Genomic DNA, 22,743 nt, shown 5'->3' on the forward strand with positions numbered 1-22,743 from the left:
GGTAGTATTTCAGCCAAAAGGTAAAGAATCTGAGCAAGGCTAAGTGCCATAGAAAAAGGTTGCATGTGGGGTGGACGTAGAAGGAAGGGTTAGGAAAAATTGGAAGTGAGGAAGAAGAAATAGGAGGAATAAGATTTAAACCAAATTCATATTCAATAAGGACTGCTCTCAAATATCAAACATACTGTAACTTTCAGATCTATTTTATTCACATGCACTCCACATTATAAGGAGTTGGATATATTTGATAATCAAAATATCCATTTAATAAAGCAATGAAAATATATGATCAGATTTGGATGTTGGAAGCTGTATTTATTAGGGTTTTCTGGAGGAACAGAATCAATAGAAATATGTGTGCAATTGTGTATACACATATTATTAGGTAGGTTTTATTTTTATTAGGCAGGATTTATTAGGTATTGGAGTCACATGTGGGAGAGTCCACAATAGCCATGTGCATAGGGAGAAGACAAGGAGCCAGCAGCTGCTCAGTGAAGAAGATGGAAGCCACAGAATAATAGAGATAAAGGGTGCAGCAGCAGCCCAGGGTCAAAAGTTTGGATGTTCACTGAGGGTTTCCACTGCAGTGCACCATTGGAAGACTGAAGAAACTGGAGACTCATGAGAAGCATGAGACTGATGTCCAAAGATGACAGTAGCAAGGGATGGAGCTCTTCCAAAAAGGCAAACTTTCTTCTATTTCCTTCTGTTTTATGCCATCCAGACTACAAACCTATTCATTCACTGGTGCCACCCTTGGTTGAGGTGGGTCATCCCCCTGTTTTCTGGTCTACATATCAATCATGAACATACATAACCAGAACCGTGATTTACTGCTCCACTAGGCATTTCTCAATCCATTCAAATTGACATATTATGATTAATGGTCACTATCTACCCTTTGTCAATTTAAGCAGACACATCTCTTTAAGCCATACTTAATCTACAAATATAATAACAAGTTCATAATTACACTTAAAAATCATACAACTCTATGCATACAAAAGGAAATGCACTGATTCTATCCCCAGAATAAAAGACAGAATTTTACATTGGGTGATGTTAACTCTTTTCCTGACATTCCATAAGTTAAATATTGCAAGGTAGATTTAACAATAATTAATTACTGATGTGAAGTTAATATTACTTTACAAGGAAAGAAAATAATGATATCTGCCTAATATACTGTACATGTACATATGCACAAGCATACTAACAAAGAAAATACTTATAACTAAAATTATCATTTCTATAACTCATCACATGTTCATAGATGATATTTATAACTACTTTCTTCTACTGCAGATTCTGTATTCCATTTGCCTTCAATAAGCACTTGAGCAGGTCTCGTTTCTTTATCTGGTTATGCATATTTTCATTCTTGAAGGTTTTGAGAGATTTGTCATCCTATCTGCATTAGGTTGTAGTTTCTGATTGACCTTAATAATAGAACATGATAATTCTAAGAGAGAAACTAGGGGACCTCATGCACTCCAAATATATTCTTTCTTACTTCCATTATGGAGTAGTAGTTCAATTTTGCTTTAGTAGTCTGTTTAAACTTGTTCATTAAGAGGTATGAGGAGCCCAAAATGACTAAGGTGGAATCTTAGCTTTAAGTTCAATAAAATCATTGTTGTGCCTCCTGATAAAAGAAATCAATGCAATGGAGACTAAAGAATGATACAAAAAAGTCAATGAAGCCAAGAGTTGGTTCTTCAAAAGAATCAACAAAATTGACAAACCCTTAGCCAACCTTGTCAGAAAAAGGAAAGAAAAGGCCCAAATCCATGCAACTAGGAATGAAAAGGGTGAAATTACAAGACTCAACAGAAATCCAGATGATCATCAATATTTACTTCCAGAACCTATATGCCAATAAAATGGAAAATACAGAAGAAATAGACAGATTCCTAGATACAAGTGAATTACCAAATTTGAATGAAGAAGACCTAAAAATTCTAAACAACAAAATATCAATCAATGAAAGCAAAAATGTAATTAAAAACTAATGAAGTAAGAAAAGCCTGGGTTTTCACTGCTGAATTCTATAAGACATTTAGAGAGGAACTGCTGCCACTGCTGGTTAAATTCTTCAATGAAATTGAAAGGAAACCAATATTCCCAAATTCATTCCTGGAAGCAAGCATCACCTTGATTCCCAAAGCAGAGAAAGAGCCACCCGAAAAAGAGAACTATAGGGCAATCTCACCAGTGAACATAGATGGAAAAATCTTTAATAAGGTACTGGCAAATAGAATGCAGAAGATCATCAAGAAGATCATACACCTGACCAAGTGGGATTCATTCTAGGGATGCAGGGATGGTTCAACATACACAAATCAATCAATGTAATATACTACATTAATAGAGCCAAGGGCAAAAACCATATGATTATCTCCATAGATGCAGAAAAAGCATTTGACAAAATCCAACATGCAATTATGATAAAAACTCTAAAAAAATTGGAATAGATTGTCTCTACCTCAATCTAATAAAACCCATCTAGGAAAAACCAATAGCCAATATAATACTAAATGGTCAAAAACTGAAATCCTTCACACTAAAGTCAGGAACAAGACAAAGATGTCCATTATCACCACTCCTGTTCAATATATTTTGGAAAACATTAGCCACAGCAATTGGACAATTGAAAGAAATACAAGGAATAAAGATAGAAAATGAAGAATTCAAATTGTCATTATTTGCAGATGACATGATACTCTCTATAAAGGACCTCAAGAACTCCACCTTAATAACCAAATTCAGTAAAGTTGCTGGATACAAGGTCAACACACAAAAATCAATAGCTTTTCTGTACACACACAAAAAAAGACTCACTGAGAGAGAAATGGGGCAATCAATTCTTTTCACAATAGCATCAAAAAAATTGAAATACCTAGGAATCAACCTGACAAAACAAGTCAAAGGCCTCTACTCTGAAAATTATAGCACTCTGAAAAAAGAGATTGAAGAGGATATCAGAAAATGGAAAGATATCCCTTGCTCCTGGGTAGGAAGAATCAACATAGTGAAAATGGCCATACTTCCAAAACTGCTATAGAAATTCAATGTAATCCCAATTGCAATCCCAGCAGCATACTTCACAGACTTGGAGAAAACAATCCAAAAATTCATTTGGAACAAGAAGAAACTGACCATTGCAAAAGCCATACTAAGAAATAAAGACAAGGTAGGGGATATCACAATTCCCAACTTGAAACTGTACTACAAAGCTACTGTGATAAAAACAGCATGGTACTGGCAAAGAAAAATTCTTGCAGACAAATGGAACAGATTAGAAGACACAGAAAGAACTCCAGACACACTCAGCCACCTCATCTTTGACAAAGGAGCCAAATACCCTAACTGGAGGAAAGATAGCCTCTTTAATAAATGGTGCTGGAAAAATTTGTTTTCAACTTGCCGATGATTAAAACCAGATCTCTATCTCTCACCATGCACTAAACAAAAATCAAAATGGATTAAAGATCTAAATATTAAAACAGAAACACTGATCTAGCTGGAACAGAGGTTAGGTAGAACTCTTGAAGACAATGGTATCGGAAAAGATTTCATGAACAAAACCTCAGTTGCCCGAGAAGTAGCACAAACAATCAACAAGTTGAATCTCTTCTTATTGAAAAGCTTCTGCACAGCAAGAGAAACCACTAACAGGGTGAAGAGACAACCCACAATGTGGGAAAAATATTTTCACCTGCTGCTCCTCGGAGAAAAGTCTGTCTAAATTCTACAAAGAACTTTAAAAAATCAGACCTCCCAAATTTAAAGACCCAATCCAAAAATGGGCATCTGAAATGAACAGACATTTCTCAGACAAAGAAGTAGAGGAGGAGCAGGAGCCTCTGGGCTTGGGAGGGACTCACCTGCAGCTGCACCCATCTGGGACACACAGACACTTACCAGGATCTGCACGCACTCACAGATGGAAGGGGGTCCTCTGGTCTATGCCACATTGTCTTTATCCATTCATCTGTTGATGGACATATAGGCTGTTTCCAAGATTTGCTATTATGAGTTCTGCTATTGTGAACATGGCTATGCATAGATCACTGTAATATCATGTCTTTAATTTGAGGAAATACCAAGAATGGGAGCAGTTGGGTTGAATGGAATTTGAATTTTTAGTTTTCTGAGAAATTTCAACAGTTTTTTTCACAATAGTTGTACTAGTTCATATTTTCACCAATGAAACAACTTATACTTCACCTTAGAAGGAATATCTCTCCTTTCCCTACATTACTGAGTTCCTAGAAATTTCACTAGAAGACCCTTGAAATTTAGTTGGATTTATTTCTCATTCTCTGATATAGAAATGCTTTGCCAACATGTCCAGAGTGGTTGCTTTCTCTTGCTCATTTTGCTCAATCAGTATGGTGTCATCAATATAATGGACCAGTATGATATCCTGTGGGAGAGAAAGACAATGAAGATCTTTGTGAACTAAGTAATGACACAGTGTTGGAGAATTGATATGCCGTTGTGGTAGGATATTAAAGTTGGCCTTTCCAGTTGAACACAAATTTCATCTGGTAGAACTTATGGATAGGTATAGAGAAAAATGCATTTGCGAAATCACTAGCTGCATAGCAGGTACAAACTGATACGTTAATCTGTTTAAGCAAGAAAACCACATTTAGTATACCACCTGTAATTGGAGCCACCAATTGATTAAGCTTATGTTAATCCACCACCATTTCCCAAAATCCATCTGAGATCTCCTCAGGTCAGATAGGGAGTTAAATGGGAAAGTGGTGGGAATCACCACCCCTCCACCTTTCATGTCCTTGATGGTGTCATTAATTTCTGCAGTTCCCTCCAGGCATCTAATACTGTATTCAATTTAGTACTTTTCTGGTTAAGTGCAACTCAAGTGGCTTCTCTTTGGCCTTTACCACCATCCTACTTCTCTCACCATAGCTTAAGGAAACAATGTGGGGACTCTGCAAAGTAGTGATTATATCTATTGCATTTATGCTTTCTGAAACTGGGAAAATGACTATAGGATGAGTTGTGGGACCTAGTGTACCCACTGTGAGTCAGACTTACAAATGTTATAACCACAGGTGTAATATTAACAGATTAGGTTTCAGAAATGTGTGCAATTTTAAAATCTGGAAATTATTTAACAAATAACAATACAAGAACTCTGCAAGCTGAAACAAAGACAGATAGGCTACCGAATATAGGACTTGAGAAAATATGATGTGGTGAGTTCCTTGGGTTTCCTTTTCATCCTTCATGCATCCCAGGTGCTGAGGAAACCTGCAAGAGAGAATAACCAATAGATATACAATCAAAGAAAAAGAAAAAACAAATACAAACAAAGAAAAAAAAAAATCCTCCCTTCAGGCCAAAGACCTGAGAAGGTAAAAGATCACCAGTAAAAGCACTTTAAAAAAGCATCCTCTTGATGGTTGTACTAAAAACAATGGCAACAGTAAATTCTCATTCCTCTGGGGTGTTGTTCCATAATTCAAATCAGATGAGCAAAGCGATTTCCCATAAGGTGCAAAAACAAAGCACTTGCTATTCTATCCCCCGAACCATAGAACCACAGCCTGAAGAGTGGTTTAATCAGCACACAGCTGCAAAAGTAATAAATCCTTGTGTTTCCCTGCTCCCTGCCTTCTACTAAGTGGCCTATGAGACTAAAGACCTATGGTTTCTTCCCTCACATCAAAAGATTACCCCATGACCCTCACAGATGGCACCAACTTGGACTGAGCTGGAGTTCCACTCCTAACCAAAACCGAAACCAGATTAACATTGCAAGTGTTCAGAAACTAAACTTTGTGAGAAGTAAATTTCACAGAGGTACATTAGAACTCATGCATTATACTTCACAGAGTAAGTAATTGTTAAAATAAAAGACACAGATTGGAAAAAATTGTTTAACCATAATTTGAAATGTCTAGAATACAATAAAAATGACTAAACCAAGAATTAGGAAAACCACAATTGAATGAGAAAAATCACTCAACAAATGCCAATATGGAAATAAATTGGATACTGTAGTTTTCTGATCAAGATTTTAAAGTGTTACTAAAATGCTTTAGAAATTGTGCAAATTCTCTTGAAATGTGAATGTAGAAAATTTCTGAAAAGAAATAGAACTTATATAAATTAAATTAAATTATGTAGCTGAAAATTAAAAATTGACATTAAATACTATTATTAAAACATCCTGCATACATTAATAAAAATTACAACTGTGCCTACATTATTGTTGTAAAAGTAGACCAGGAGTAATGAAAATGACCAGCAACAAAGATGGACATTACACTATAATAAAATAATCCATTTATTAAGAAGGTATAGCAATGCTAAATGTATATGCACCAAAAATTAAAAGGATTTCAAAGTACGAAAAGAGGAAAAAACTGATAGAGCAGATGGAAGAAATAGAAAAATCCACAAATATAGAATATAGTTGGGGGCTTCATTCTACTTTAAACAGCTGATAAGTTGATATGACAGAGAATTATTTAAAAATGTAGTAGATTGAACAATATCACTAGCCAAGGAGTTTTATTTTACATTTACAAAACAATCCAGGAAATGTGTTGATTAAAATAATAATAATAAATGAAGAAGAAGGAGAAGGAGGGGAAGGAGGAGAAGGAGAAAGAAGGAGAATAAATTAAAATTAAAGAAAAAACTGGTGATATTGAGAGAAAAATATCTGTAGGAAATAAAACAATGAGGCTAAATTTTTTATGAAAAATATTGACAAATTTATAAAACTCTAACTAATTGGAGCCCTGAATTTAGCTCAAGTGGTGCAGCACCTGCCTCCCAAGTGCAAGGTCCTGAGTTTGATCCCCAGTACCAGATAAAACAAAAACAAAAACAAAATGCTAACTAATTATGTGACAGAAATATAGGGAGAGAATGAGGAAGAAAGATAAAGAGAGAGACAGAGATTAATTACCAGGAAAAAAATAGACATCAGCACAGATCCAACAAGTATGAAAAGATGATCATTTTTAAATTACAAAAAAAAACTCCATGGTAATAATTTTGACAGTCTGTAAGAAATAGAGGAAATCCTCGAAGGAAATGAATTATTAAAACAAACTAAGAAAGAAATCGACATATTAATGACTAGAACTGCTATAACAAATTGTAAAATGTCAAAGAGAACATTTTTAATTGGAGGGTTATTTTCAGGAACTCAAAGTTTCAAATAATAATCATGTTTAGAACTTTCTTGATAGATTTAATGCAACCCAAGTCCTAATTTGAGAAAGTCTGTGGTAGAAAGTGATAATTCAATTACAAAATTTAAATGGAAATGTGAAGGACCAAAATTAGCCATTCACATTTTGAAAATAAAAGTTTCAAGGTTATATACCAACTCATAAATATTAATATAAAACTACAGTAATTAAGACTGTAATATTGGTATAAACCTCAACATCTAGACAAAACAGAATTGAAAGTTCAAAAATAGACTCATATACAGTCATTTTTAATTTTGTCTAAAATGCCAAAGGACTTGAAAAAGATCAAAATTTTAACAAATAGTGCTGCAAAATTAGGTAATAGTATTAAAAGCAATATGAACTTCAACCTTTACCTCACACTACACTCAAAAGTGTATGTGAAATAGATCACAGTTATAAATTTAGGAGAGGAAAGCACAAACTTTTGAGTAAAAATATTTGAGAAAAATCTTTGTATCCTTCATTTAGGGAATATTTCCAGGATGAGATATATAAAGCTAAAAATCATCAAATAAAACTTTATAATATATTGAAAAGCAGCTGTTTTTTAAATTTTGTTCTTTGGAAGGTTGGATTAAGAATATAAAAATATTAGAGACAGATCAAGAGAAATTGTTGCAGAACATACATGTGACAAGGGTCTTCTGTTCAGTATACATGAAGAACACTTGTAATTTAATAGTAGAAAACTGGGCTGGGATGTAGCTCAGTGGTGCCAAACCTGCCTGGCAAGTGCAAGGTCCTGAGTTTAATACCCAGTACCAAAAAAAAAAGAAAAAAAGAAAACCAAATCACATTTTTAAAATTCCGAAAGTTTTGATGAGGCATTTTGCAGAGGTTGCACTATGTCCTTCAGATTCTCTTAATAGTCTCTAAAGTAACATGCTTAGACTGTTCCCTCAAGAAGGCATATATTCAGATAGATATTGTAATTGGCTCTTAGAAAAATACAAATCATTAGTAGAATTAAGGAGTGATGCTTAATCTTACTAGCAACCCAACATAATGTAATTAAAATAATGGAACAACATAGACAAATTTCAATAAGAGATTTTTTGATGTAACTTTGATTTAAAATTTTAATATGGGAAATAAGTATCTTTACACATCTTAATAAAAATTTAATTTGTAGATATTTAAAACTCGCAAAAGAATTTACAAAAGTAGTAGTATATCACTAATTTCACAATAACATGTTACTTGCTGACAGTGAAATAATGCAATCAATTTTATACTCACCATTTTTTTTAGTTTTACCTTGAAACTGTCCACATCACATTGGAGTTGGACATACAACATTTAGGGTAATATAAGGACACATATAAAGCAGAAAGGCCCACAAATAACTGCCTTTTTAATTTTTAATGCATTTGTTTAATGGAATAATTAACTTACGTGATCACTCATAATTTATGTTTCACATAACCATTATTTCCGAAAGGATTGATGACTTTTAGAGCAATATTGCAATATTACAAAGCATATGGGTAGGAATAAACTCAGAGGGAGATGCCCTATGTTATGTTTTTGTTCTTTTCCAAAACACCCAGTTGTGACATCCATGGAATACACATTGTGAGTGAAACTTGATGGCTACTGAATGGGTAAAATCTAATTAACTTAATGCTTACAACTTAATGTTTGAACTATGAAGAGCAACATATAATTCTTACTGCAATGAAAGGGAAAGACGTATATATGTAAAATAATGTCCCTGGAAAGTTAGACTGAAGCAATAAGAACAACTTAAACATGATTATAAGTGTAACAGATACATAAAAATTAGCTTAAGTCTTAAAAATAATCCCATTTGCTTACAGGCTTTCATCATGGTGTTTTGGCTCATTACTATCAGAAAACAAAGAGTAATATGCTGGAGGGTGAGATTGTGATTAGAAAAGATTCAGTACGTCTTCATGGGCATTTGCCTCTAGTGAGGCATCCTTTCTCATGAGGGCTTTGCAATTTAGTTCAGATGGTCCGTGTCCAAATTGCATGGATGCTGAGCATTGTTAAAGGAATGAAAAACTAAATAGAGAATTGAACAGTATGCAATGCAAGTCAGAATCTATCCATCTGGAACTAGCAAGCCAAGGCAAGAATTGCCTTATTATCTGCAATTTAGATGCTAAACATGACATTCCGTCTTAAAACAAAACATAATATCTTGATGTGAAAATTCCAGCAAAGCACAGATGTAGCTACATCATGCTAACATTGACTCTCTGAATCATAGTTCATGGAAGAGCAGTAATAGCTTTCTGTGCTAAAAGTTAAGCATCTGGTGTGGTATTTATTGTTTTGCTGAAAAAAAAATTAGAATTTGAAGTTTATTGATCACGTTGACATTGATGAATGACAGGGAACTCTGAAAAGTAAAGATTACACATGATACTAAACATTAATGCAGTTGGAAGAGACAGGTTTACTGAAAAAAGAAGTGTATTCTTTGTTTTTTTTTAAGATTTTTAAAAATTAATTTTATTGGTACATTTTAGGTATACAACATAATGACATTAATCATTGGAAATTTGCACCTTTACATAATTTCTCTTGGTTCTTATTTTTTCCCCATCCCCCTGCCCTCCCTTCAACCCCTCCATCCTTCCCTATTTACAAACTTTGTTTCAATTTTTTCATTTTCTCATATTAATTCCATTCCCTTCCTTCCTTTCCCCTACGCCTCCCTCTTCCCCTTCCCCTTTGCCCCTTTTCTTCACATTATCTATTATACCTTTTAGTCCTTATTTACACTTTCAGTTTCTCACACTAGAGAAAATATTTGGTATTTACAATCGCCTCAATGTACATCCATTTAGCTATGAATGTTTCTAGTTTCTCATTGTTTATGGCTGAGTAGTGCTCCATTTTATTAAAAAAAAAACCAAAAAAAACAAAAAAAACACATTTTCTTTATCCAGTCTCCAGTTGATGGGAAATTGGGCTGTTTCCAAGTTTTAGCTATTCCAAATTGTGCTGCAATGAACATGGGTGCACATATATCACTGTGGTATGATTCTTTTAATTCTTTGTGGAAGATACCCAGCAGGGGAATAGCTGGGTCAAATGGGACTTCCAGTCCTAGTTCAGACTGGTATTCTTTGTTTTATTCATTTAATCCTTTAATAAGTAAAGGCATGACAGATTATTCTGAAATCATTTCTGCAGTTATTCATATGCCGGCATTTATTTAAACATGACTGCAAAAGGGGTTGGTGAAAACAGAAAGTACAATGTTAATAAGTCCACTATGTGTCATTTAGTTGAAACATTTTTCAAAAATTATCTTTTATATTTTTTGAGAGGAAGCATATTCATCTTTATCTTTAATTATAAAATTGAATTCTTCACTAAGTACAACATCTAAGATCACAAATGTGGTTAGGTAGCTAAACTGAGATTGGATTTGGACCTATCTTATTTTAGAGGTTTGTTTTTTCCATTTCTATGAGTTGTCCTCTAAGAAATGTGATGAGAAGCATCTTCAGGTGGCAACTCATCTTCTCTGATGATATACACCTTGCTTAGCTAAAGTTGGACTTTGAATCTCTGAAATGCACACCACAACCCTTCCATCTACCATACAAAACATGCATAGAAAATATGGTTGATGATGTGAAATGTTAAAAATGCTGGTGATTGTAGTACTGTGATAGAAGGGTATGTAAGCAATCTATTTGTACTAAGATATGTCTTCTCTGAACTGTTCTAGTACCTGAAATCCTCATTAATAATTTTTTTAAGTGTCAGAAAAAAGTATAAGACCTAATTTCTTGGATGAAGCAGTACTATAGTATGTAAGTAGAACAAATCAAAGATTTATTGACATCAAGTAGAATAAGATGCTGATGACATGAAAAAACAAAGGCTGAGTTTTATTACTAAAACTCTCTCAGGTCTGACTCTAATGTACACATAAGACAAAGCGTAGTGTTTGGTGTCAGATATAATTGTGTCAGAATTAGCTTTGTAACATACTAGCTCTGGGGCTTTTGCTATATTTTATTTTTCACATCCATTAAAATCTATCACATTATTATTATTTTATTTATATAGTCCATTTTCTTTTTCATAAAGATTTAAATATTAAGAAAAATATATATTTCTGGAACATTTCCTTCTTTTGCATACATTCATATTCCAATCTAATGTCATTTTTTCTTCTTGAAATGGTTCTTTTATATTTCTTATAACATGAATCTGAATTTTTTCAGTAAAAGTGTCAAGTTTCATTTCTGAAAGATGTTAACTGAACATAGAAATTCAGATTAACTTGCTTTCTTCTTTTAACAGTGCTTCAAAGATGTTGTTTCACTGACTTATTATTGCATTATTTCTAAGAAGAAATTTCCTGTAATCATTCTTTTCCTGTAGTGTGTCCTTTTCCTCTAGATGCTTTTAAGACTTTTTTCTTTGTAATTTTGACCTATGTAATTTTTGTATTCCATAATATATTTAATATAGTTTCATTCGTGTTTCTTCTGCTAGTGGAAATTCTTAGATTTGTGAATTTATAATTTTCATCAAATTTCAATATTTTGGTGATTACTATTTATTTTGTTTTTCTCCCATTGCACGTCATTTAGGAACCCAATTTACAACTCTATAAAACTGTTAGAAGTTTTCTCAAAATTTACTGTTGTCTTGATCTTTTTTTTTTTAATATTCTGTGACCTGTTTAGGATATTTTCTAGGTCTCTCCTTTCAATTTCATTATCTTATGCTACAATTCTTAATCTGCTTTTAATGTCATCTAATTTCATCTATGACATTGTAGTTTTCATCACTAAAAATTTAAATCTTAATGTTTTACAACTCTGATAATTTTTAAGAGCTTTTTTTGACACGTTAAAAGCATAAAATTGTTTTTGTATAAAATTATTCTATTTTCTCCACAACTTCATTTTAGAACATTTTACTTTATACTCTTTAAAAGAAAACCCACATCCATTCATAGTCTCTCTTCATATTCTACCAGTGTCTTTCCCAACCTCCTCCTCCTGCCTTTGACTAGTGATAGTTTAATGAATTATATAATAATAGCAGTAAATTAATAATGTTTCTACAAATTTGCCCATTGTAGAAATTTCATATAGTTATGTGTTCTTTTGTGTCTGGTTTCTTTCACTTAGTGAAATAGTTTCAGTGTTTATCCCTATTTTATATTAGTATCCCTTTCTTTGTTATTGCTGAATAGTACTCCATTGAAGGAATGTACACTTTTTAGTTAACCAGCTTGTGGTGGGTTTGTTCTGCTTTTAGATCTCCTGAATAATGGTGCCATGGACACCTGATGTTATGTTTTCATTGGTTTTGGATATACACCTAGGAATGAAATTGTGTTTAACATGGTAACTCTATAACATTTGAAAAACTGCCAAATTGTTTTCCAAAGTTGATGTATACCATTTTACAGATCCCACTGACAATAGGAGTGGCCCCTTTCTCCTTATCCTTATAACCACCCATGATCTTTCTCATTATATTGCTGCTTATCTTTTTCAACCTGTGGAATATAGTTATAACAACTGTTTTAATGTCCTTGTCTGTAGATTCTAATATTTATTTCAGTTCTCATCAGCAACTCATTTTTCTGAGTTTTTTCATTTAAGCAACCTTTGTATTTAATTGAAAGCCACCGAAAATTGTGTTTTTAGTCGTGATTTTTTTCTCTCCATGAATTTGGTCTGTCACAAGTGACTTGTTAAGTTTGATCCTTTTGGGTCTTGTTTTTCTATTTCTTTAATTTAATTTTTTTGTGGGGGAGAATCTTGTTTTAAAGATGTTAGGTGACCCTAAAACAGTCATCAATCAGTCCAGGGCTAATTATTGTCAGTACCACTGCAAGACTCCTCAGAGTACTATACCCAATGCCCAGGGATTAAGTTTCTGTTTTGGGAAATTTTCTCAGACATGAGGCTAAGGGTCTTAGCTGAATATTAACAAAAAAACCCCAAACAAATAAAAACCTGCCGAACTCCGAGTTTTCTCTCTGATCAGCAGTTTCCTTTCCCTACGCTCAGCATTGCCGCCCCAGGATTCCAGCTTTATCCTGTCACCCGAGATATTACGTTGGGCTCTGCTTGGGTTCTCTCTCCCTAGATAGCATCTTTTAAAAATCTTCAACACCAATGTGCCTCTTATATTTCCAAGATCAGTATTCTTTCCCACCCTGAAAGCCGCGGCTTACTTTCTACTGCGGTAGTAGTAAATATTGTAAATGAAGTGTGAATGCTATTTCCTCTGAAATTAGAACTCAGAGCCCTCTTTTCCTTTTTACTCAGGTAATGAGAAAAAACCAGCAGCCGCCTGAGCCGCACAAAGGTCACGTCTCGCTTCGGGTTCACAGCACCGCCTTGGAGTTGTCGCGCAAAATCAATGTGCGCCCGCCACACCCTCCTCCAATTGCGCCTGTGTCAAAGCGCGGAAGGTGAATCTGTAACCACAAATGAGAGTGCAGAGTGTTCTTAATTCCCGCCCACCGAACCAGCAGCCAATCGGCTGCCCTGGCGCGAAGGCTAGGGTGAATCCAAAACCGAAAGTACCCGAGTGCGGCGCCGAGATGGAGGCAGCAGAGACCGAAGTTGAGGCTGTAGCCCGACGGTAAGTGTTCGCGACCATTTGGCAGCTGGGAGCCGGCCGCGGGCGGCTTTTGCAGTTCCCCAACGTGTAATTGTTGTGCTTTCGACCCCATCGTGAATGGCTTCTGACCGCAGTCTTTGTTTCTCAGGTGACTCTTGTCTCGCTCCCGGAGTAGCCTCCTAGGGACTAGTCCTCACCACCTCCCAGTCACGGCACTCTCTCTAGACGTGTGTCCTGGAAGGGGACCGTTCCCTCCCTGTCGGTCCACATCACCACGCCATCCTCCTTCCACTCCCAGGAGACATCGTAGAAGGGCCTTTTGAAATTTCAGTCTGTTCTCTCTCTACAAAACCTTTTCAAGTGGAGTATGTTATTCCCATACTTGCCCCGTTGTAGATTGCTCTGGTCTCTAACAAGGAAAAACCTGGAGACCCAAGACCAAGGCATTCTGCCCTCTGCCTTCCTTAGGTATTTTAAGACCCTGCCCAAAGACTAGTGCTTCCTGCCAGGAAGGCTTCCAGGGTTCAACAGTGTTTTGCCCTTATTTTTCTCTTGCCAAGAACATCTCCCTGCCTGCTTTCAGATCTTGATTTATAGTTTATTCAGTGAGACATTCCCTGTTAAAATCAAAGCCCTTTCATTATTCCTTCTCAGCTGATTTTCCTCGTGCTGTTTAATGACCGTATGTCACATGCACAAACTAGTCTGAGTCCCAGGTTGTAAGCTTCTCAGGCCTTTGTGTAGGTTTGCTCAGGGTGATACTCTTAGCATTGATACACTCATCTTTTGTGAATGTACCTCCCAGAAATCTCCAGTCTCCTTTGTTTCCTTGCCCCTCCAGGGTCCTGGCTGAGGTGGCAAATGTTGTAGAACCTATAGGCCTACAGGAAGAAGTAGAACTGCCAGCTGAGATCCTGGCTGAATTTGTTAGGGTATGTACCAGATGGGAGCTGGCTCTTCAAAAGTGAGGGGTGGTCTTGGGATCTCTTCTGGAGATGGAAGACAACAGTAATGAAGAACAAAGTAAAAGGCAATCTTACTGGCCAGTAGTACAAGGAGGTAAGAATATCCCTGTCTCTTCCTTTCCTTTGAATAGAACTCTCGGAAGAAAGACAAGCTACTCTGCAGCCAGCTTCAAGTAGTAGACTTTTTACAGAATTTCCTGGCTCAAGAGGAAACTGCCCAGGGACTGGACCCCTTGGCTTCTGAAGACACAAGCCGTGAGTGGGCAGGGGATTGAGAATGGGGCTGGCCTAAATGGGCAAGGAAGGAGGATGTGAGTTAGGTCTTCTGTGTGACTGTTGGGAAGACTGAGGCCTAGTGTTTCAGGGAGACAGCTGCAGGGCAACCTCACTCATGCTTTCATTTCTCATGCTTCATTTTAGGGCAAAAGGCAATTGCAGCCAAGGAGCAATGGAAAGAGCTTAAGGCCACTTACCAGGAACATGTGGAGGCTATAAGAAGTGCCCTGACTGAGGCCCTACCCCAAGTGGAAGAGGCCCAAAGGAAGCATGTGCAGCTCCAGGAGGCCATTGAGCAGCTCCAGGCCAAGGTACACCTAGGAAACTTGAGAGAGGGAAAAAGGAAAAGATAGGTAGGCTGGGTTAGACCACCTTGCTATCTCAAAAAAATAAAATGGAAAAATAAACTAACTTTCTCCCTGTCCCTCTCCCCTGCTAACTGCAGAAACAGGTGGCCATGGAGAAATTCAAAGTAGCCCAAAAGCAGTGGCAGCTACAACAGGTGGGTCTTTCCTTTTCTCTAGACCTCTGTTCCTACTTGATTTGATCAGGTACCCCTTTCCATCAGTGAATCTGAATCCCCAGCAAGGTCTAACTTGAAGGAGTTGGGGGAGAGTGGCTTTAAGATGTCAGCATTTGATGAATCCCACCTGCACTCTTACTCTATAGGAAAAGCATCTGCAGAGTCTGGCAAAGGTTTCTGCAGAGATAAGGGAGCGTCAGACTGGAACTCAGCAGGAGCTTCAGCGGCTGTATCAAAAACTTGAAACTCTGAAACAGCAGGCAGTACAGGAGCAAGATAAATTGCAAAGGTGAGGCTGAGAGCATAGCTTAAGACTCAGGCTGTCTACCTGAGATTCCCTCCCTTCACATTTCCTTCCTCTTTCCAGGCACCAGAACTTCCTTCAGCTGCTGTATACCCTGCAGGGGAAGCAGCTGCTCCCTGAGGCTGAGTGCCATGTTACCCCAGGAGCTGCCTCTTTACCTGGATCCCCCTAAGGGTAAGCCCCAACAGCTGACCCAGAGCACTGAGTAAACCATGGAGAGAGACTGAATGAGACATGCAGTAGACAAGCAGGCAGGTGGAGAGAGAAGTGGGGAATTTGACCTCACCCACTTTCACGCTGTTGTTCTCCAAGGCCAAAGATCCACAACTTGTGATAGGCATAAATGCCATGGTTTCCTGGAGGGAAAATATCCCGGACAAGAAGAATCCTAGAGCAGGTCAGATCTCAACCCAGGCTTTGTTGTCCCTAAAATACAGGTGTTGGAAGTAGGGAAGACCTCTGGTCTACTCCTCTCTGCATCTGAGCTCCTCTGCCCATTGAGGGGTTGGGAGTGGGAAGGAGGAAAGCCCTTGTATTACGGATGAATCTTAGTGCCTCGTGCACATGCCAGGTGCACTAAGGCTCACCCCTCTCTTTCCCAGCAGAAAGGATTGTGAACTCTGGAGTGCAGTCCAATTTCTGACCTTGACCAGGTTGGGGGAGTCTCTAGAGTCTCAATTAAAAGCCCTGGTTCTCTGCTACTTGTTTGTTCATCTTCATATGTTGCTGGAAAAGATTAAAGACACACAAAGGCCCGTAACATGTCAGGAGCTGGAACTAATGTCATTGAAAACCATGAAGATTGCCTGGGGTCTCAGGAATTGCTTTGCCAAATCCATATGCAGCAAACATACTGAGCTTAGTTTTAGTAAAATGCATGTAAGAAGATAATTGTACTCGCTGATCCAAATGTTTGTTGAGTATTTGCTTTGTGCAGAACTGGAAGAACTGCACTAGCAAGTGTATCTAATCCTGTTTTAAATTGACCTAATGATATATACCTGATATCTTTTGTAATATCTATCTAATACTTTACTTGATCACTCTTTTCAGGTGTTTATTCATTTTAGATTCAAAGATTGCTTTTTATGATCCACTGTCATATGTTGTTTCATTGATTTCTAGTGATATCTTGATCATTTCTTCCCTTCTAATTATGAGTGGGAAAGTACTATTTTTGTTCATTCTGATTTTTATAAGATAATCTCTTATATTTGGACCTTTGTTTTCTCAAACGCTTAAGGTTATACATTTCTTGACTTCCTCTAAGTATTTTCACAATCATTCGATTCATGGCATTTTCTATTATGTGTTATACTTCTTTGATTCATGAGTTTCTTTTAAAAAACAATTTTAAAGTTTTCTGCTGTATGTTTGTGGGAAGATACTCTTTCTGAGTTTAATTTGGTTAGAGAATGTTCTCTATGTAATAAAAATTTAGGAGTTCAACAAGGGAAGCAATTACAGCCTTTATGTGCTCTTTACCTTTTTTACATGGCTCTGAGGCAATGTATATTTTACGGTTGTGTGTAATATTTTTCTGTATATCTCATAGATTGTGTCAGATCCAGTGAATAAGGTGAATGAGGACATACCTTAATGTTTACACAAGCCAGCCTTGGGTGGCACTCGCAGCAGTATTCACCATATTTTTGATCATACATAGTAAGGACACTCATGAGAGAACTAGAATTGCTTTAGAAAGTGGCAAGAATTGATGAGATAAAACCATTCAAAGGGAAAAGGAGTATTTTGAGGGGGAAGTAATGGCAATATATCTTTTACTGTAACACATTTTAAAAATTTCAACAAGCGTATTTTTTGGATCACCCCTTATATTGTTACCATCCTATGTACTTACAGCAAAGCTAATCCCTCTCATTTATCTGTGCACCTTTAAAAGTTATAGAACTAAGACTTCTAATCTACTCTGCCTATTAGTATTCTTTCTAATAAAATATATTTTCTACTTCATTTCTTACAGTAGTAAACTTACACTTTTTGTAGCAGTAGTGATCAATGAAGGTCTTGTCTGTCCTTAAAAATAAATTCCTCTTCCTCCCTTGTCACTAGAACATATGTATGTAAAAAGAAGTTATATGTATTATTGAGGTATTATTATTTTCAGATCTTAATTCTCCTAAAAGGGAATAAAACGTGTATCTGTAACATATGTATTATTAACAGTCATCACACCTGAGAAGGTCTGTTAACTTTGAAAATAGAACAGCTGCCTAGTTTCACACAATGTTTATTTTTTTCCCATTTTAGAGCTTTTCTTAGTTTCATACTTTTCTTACGGAATGAATGTAATTTGTATTAAAATGTTTATGTTTCCTCTTTAAGCCTCTTTGTGTATGTCTTTACTCAAAAGTTTTGAAACACTAGTGGAGTGTGAAATTAAATACATTGATTTCATTTATTATTATTCCCAGCTCAGTCTTTAAATTACCCTTTTGATACTTAGAATATTGGGTTCTGAGAAACTTGGTGATTTGATTTGTAATCCATTAATTAACAAACAGGCTTCACTGAAACACTTTGTTCTTGAAACTCTGAAGAACCTAGGCATCAATTCTGGAATCAATGTCTTTTAAGTTTGTTTTGAAGTCCTTAAACTGTCATTTTTGAAGGGTATACCTTCTACTGTTGTTAAAATTGAATTCATAACCGTTAAAAAAGTTATTAAAAAACTTAAACTTCCTGTACCTTTACAATATATAAAGATTAGAGTTAAAATATACTTTATAAGTAATCACTAAATAATAACTTATGCTTTCTGTGTGTATTTGAGGGAAAATACTTCTCTTGGGGAAGATAGGCCTCTCCATAGTCTTTATTCATATAAGATCTAGATTACCTTGAGCACATACTCTAAAAATAATAGAATAAACTTAGATACTTTACTGAAGTATAGCATTATCTCTGGTTGTTTCATCTGGTTACTCCCTCAAGATAATAGATTGCTGGGGAAAGATAAACTGTTTCAAGCTTGAAAACTGCTTTAACGGTAACTGTAATGTCATTCTTGCAGTATGCTGTTTTCAAAATGAGAAAAAAAATAAGGAAAGAAATAGAAAATGTATTACAGAAATATAACCGTAAATATATGTATATATGTGTGTGTGTATATATATTATAGTATACTAAAATATTATTTTCTGTTAGCAATATGATCTTCAATATCACTTTGTAAAATTATGTTAAAAACTTAGATAATGTGTTTGAGTTTTTCTAACTAGGCATGTAGAATAGCAAATACATAGTCTAAACTGTGAAGTCATTTGTCTTCTCCCTAATTTCTTTTGCTTTATTTTTTAAGGAGTCATTTATTTCTGTTATGAAGACACCTGGAAGCTACAGAAATCTCATCTGGCTTTGTTGTGATACTGATTGCTATCAACAATTTGCTGTATTTTTACTCGAGTTTCCTGTTTGTTTATAAAGAAGCCAAAGGACAGCCTGATTCACTTTTAAATGTTTGAGAAGCAGCTTTCATATTCAATGTTGTCTTATAATTTAAGAGATATTTGTGTTTTGGATCATTTTCTTAATGTGACAGTATTAAAATTTTGTGAGAACATGAACTCGTTTATTCAATGTTTTTTAAAGTATATAATATTTTCTACATGGCTAGTTATATGAATTTTTATATATAATTTTATATAAGCAAATGGAAAATTTAAACATATACATTATTGTCTTTTACAGAAGTACATATGCTTGGTTACAAATCTGGTTAAAGCATCTCCTTGTCACAAATTTTCCAAGTTTCCATAAAGTTTCCTATTTTAATCTTTAGTCCTTTAATTCTTAGAAATTTGTAATTTCCATAACTCCTTGAACCATTTTATAGAAGAATAATATTCCTCTTGGATTGGCCCAATACCTCATTCATTTAACTCTTCCTGTACTATTAAATAAAAACCTAATTGCTAATATTTTTATACTATGTTGATCATTGGTTTCTCCTTTCTTTAGTGATTATTTTTGTTGAATTAGCCTCATATGAGAAAACAGCAAAAAGTGTGCTTGCTAATTCTCCTTTACTCATTTACCCTATGATATCTTTAGTATATCTGGCATAAGAAGAGTCCTTTGCAGGTAACCGAGGTTCTTTGAAGATCAAGTTTCCTTGCATGACATGGCTCTTCAAACATGCACTTGAAGTTCATGTACTAACAGACTGAAGTCCTTAGGGAAGCAAGCTAACTACTTGTAGTATAATCAAGTGAAATATCCTTTGTGTGTCCTTTGATCACAAGTACCATTGAGTATCTGTCAGGGTTTTATAATTTGAGCTTAGATGAAAGGTTGCTGCAATACATTGTGCCCAATTCTGATTGGTGTTGGTATCTATAATCTAAATTCTGTGTAAACACATTACCACTCTCTATAACATACATCCCTAAATCATCTCAATGACTTAAGTGAAAGACTCCCCACATACATGAGCCCATTTAGCCACCACTAATTGATAGACATCCAAATTATCTTTACCTCTGAAGATGTTAAAATCAATAAAATAATCTACAGAAATAGTGAGGTGATATCTTAACTCCATATAGAAGAGCCTAGATCCAGAAAATAATTAGAAATGGAGTGTGATATTAACTTTTGTAGAGAGTATGTTTTATCAATTATAGCATATTCTGAGCAAAAATAATATTTTATAGATGGTAATGCTTCCAGGTACAGCAAGTAATATGCTGAAAAGAAAAATGTACTGTATGTATGAATGATTGAAAACTGGATTGAGAACTGTGAATTGATTGTGGATTGATAGACAAGTTAGGGCAAATAATGTCCTAAGAAGTTTGAAGATTATGTCAGTTGCTTTTTGTGCATCTATTGAGATGATCATTTGGTTTTTGTCCTCAGATCTGTTAATGTAGTGTATTCCATTTATTGATATATGTATGTTGAAACGTTCCTCAGTCCCTGTGATGAATCCTACTTGGTCTAGATTTATAATCTTGATTATTTGTTTCATTCTGTTTGCCAGGATCTTATTGAGGATTTTTACATCTATGTTCATTAGGGAGATAGGCCTACAGTTCTCTTTTTTCGTTTGGACCCTTCTCTGGTTTTGAAATCAAGGTATTGCTTGCTTCCAGGAATGAATTTGGGAGTGTTGCTTCCCTTTCAATTTCATTAAAGAGTTTGAGAAGTAGCAGCATTAGGTCTTCTCTAAATTTCTCGTAGAATTCAGCAGTGAATCCATCAGGGCCAAGACTTTTCTTTGTTGGTAGGTCTTGAATTACATCTTTAATTTCACTGACTGGTATTGGCTTATTTAGAATTCTTATATCTTGCATAATCCTCTCCTCTTCATCGTCCTTCCTCTTAATTGCCGCCCACTCCCATGAAGGTCGAGCTGTGCAGTTTTAGCAGGTACAAGATCTACGCAGGACATGGGAGGCGCTATGCCTGGACCGACGCGAAGGTTTTCCAGTTTCTTAATGCAAAATGTGAATCTGCATTCCTTTCCAAAAGGAATCCTTGACAGATAAATTGGACTGTCCTGTACAGAAGAAAGCACAAAAAGGGACAGTCGGAAGAAATTCAAAAGAAAACACGATGAGCAGTCAAATTCCAGAGGACCATCATTGGTACATCTCGCGGATATAATGGCCAAGAGGAATCAGGAACCAGAATTTAGAAAGTCCCAAAGAGAGCAAGCTAACAGGGCTGCCAAGGAAGCAAAAAAGGCTAAGCAAGCATCTCAAAAGACTGCAGTGTCTGCTGCTAAGGCTCCCACAAAGGCAGCACCAAAATAGAAGATTGTGAAGCCTGTGAAAGTTTGAAGATCAGAGGCAAAAGCAAATGGATGTTGAAACTTTGATTAAACTTTAAAATGTTTGTATTGTCGATATTGATTTGTTGCCCAGTTCATTACTTTTTCAGCAAAAAATTACAGATCTTTGTCAATTTATAGTTTTTAAGCAGATTAATATTTATAAGTATTTACCATTTTTATACTTTTAGGAATTAGGTAAGTATTATGATTGGCATTTGTAGATTAAATAACTGAAGATCCAGTGGTTTGCCTGAGGAAAACAAAGTTCCAGCAATTGCTATAATTCAAATTAAATGAAATTATTTCTACATGTCAGTTGCCAATATATTTATATTTTTCTATAAGGCCACTGGAATCAAAATAAATGTTACCTCAAAAGACCATATCATTGATCCTTTAATTTTTAAAATTTGATGTGCAACTTGAGTCATAGGAGATGGTTTCCAAAAATGCAGCCTTTAGTATCTCCCTGAGAGATTAAAATTACCACCAGTTCCTGGTTCAAATTTTGAAAAGTTTATCAAACATCTCCAATGATTCTGATGCACTAGATTTCAGGTCCATTTTTTTGTGAGGAACACTGGAATATTTCACATTAAGACTTTGGCATTCTTAAATCACTAGAAGGTTTTTAAGACTATGTAGTTAGATATACATTTTGAAAGTTTTGGATGCAGAAAGAAGTTTAGAGTACTGGTATACTAGGAAGAACTTGGTGCGATGTAATGATGGAAGCACCATGTTCTGGCAGAAGTCAGGTTAAAGATGTGCAGCCCAGTTTTAATTAGTAGGTTTATATCTGACTTGTATTTTAAGAGAATATACAGCTGCTAAAAATGTTAAGTGGCAAGAGAACATATTGGTTTGAATTAGGATAATATATTTAATATATATACATATAAATCTATGTATGAAAAATTATGCTTCTCCAAGATTCCTGACATGTACCTATCCATATAAATATTGTATTGTTATTGTGAACCGAAGGTCTGCTAGGTCCCTGATTTGTCAGAATCTATGTAGGCAGGGTCTTGATATAC

At 35.5% G+C, this 22,743-nt stretch overlaps 1 protein-coding gene and 1 pseudogene across 1 annotated transcript; both read left to right on the forward strand.

Moving 5' to 3' along the window:
- The first annotated feature begins 13,701 nt into the window (after positions 1 to 13,701).
- Zwint (ZW10 interacting kinetochore protein) lies at positions 13,702 to 19,490 on the forward strand. The gene is made up of 8 exons (XM_004858309.4): positions 13,702 to 13,856; positions 14,677 to 14,767; positions 14,932 to 15,055; positions 15,221 to 15,387; positions 15,522 to 15,578; positions 15,746 to 15,888; positions 15,967 to 16,077; positions 19,226 to 19,490. The coding sequence occupies exons 1-7, from the start codon at positions 13,702 to 13,704 to the stop codon at positions 16,073 to 16,075; spliced, it is 846 nt and encodes a 281-aa protein (XP_004858366.2). The 3' UTR covers positions 16,076 to 16,077; positions 19,226 to 19,490.
- A 1,648-nt stretch (positions 19,491 to 21,138) lies between these two features.
- On the forward strand, positions 21,139 to 21,811 carry LOC106010551 (large ribosomal subunit protein eL24 pseudogene; annotated as a pseudogene).
- The last annotated feature ends 932 nt before the right edge of the window (positions 21,812 to 22,743 follow it).

Source organism: Heterocephalus glaber, unplaced genomic scaffold (genome assembly GCF_053883595.1).
Source record: "Heterocephalus glaber isolate CG9 unplaced genomic scaffold, H.glaber_assembly_v1.0 deba00001497, whole genome shotgun sequence".
NCBI classification, from domain to species: domain Eukaryota; kingdom Metazoa; phylum Chordata; class Mammalia; order Rodentia; family Bathyergidae; genus Heterocephalus; species Heterocephalus glaber.

Excerpts from the sequence above, each read along its gene's own strand:
- Zwint (XM_004858309.4), top strand. The coding sequence starts at position 13,702 with ATGAGAGTGCAGAGTGTTCTTAATTCCCGCCCACCGAACCAGCAGCCA. Across the intron at positions 13,857-14,676 it reads GTTGAGGCTGTAGCCCGACG|GGTCCTGGCTGAGGTGGCAA; the intron begins GTAAGTGTTCGC and ends TTGCCCCTCCAG. Across the intron at positions 15,889-15,966 it reads GAGCAAGATAAATTGCAAAG|GCACCAGAACTTCCTTCAGC; the intron begins GTGAGGCTGAGA and ends TCCTCTTTCCAG.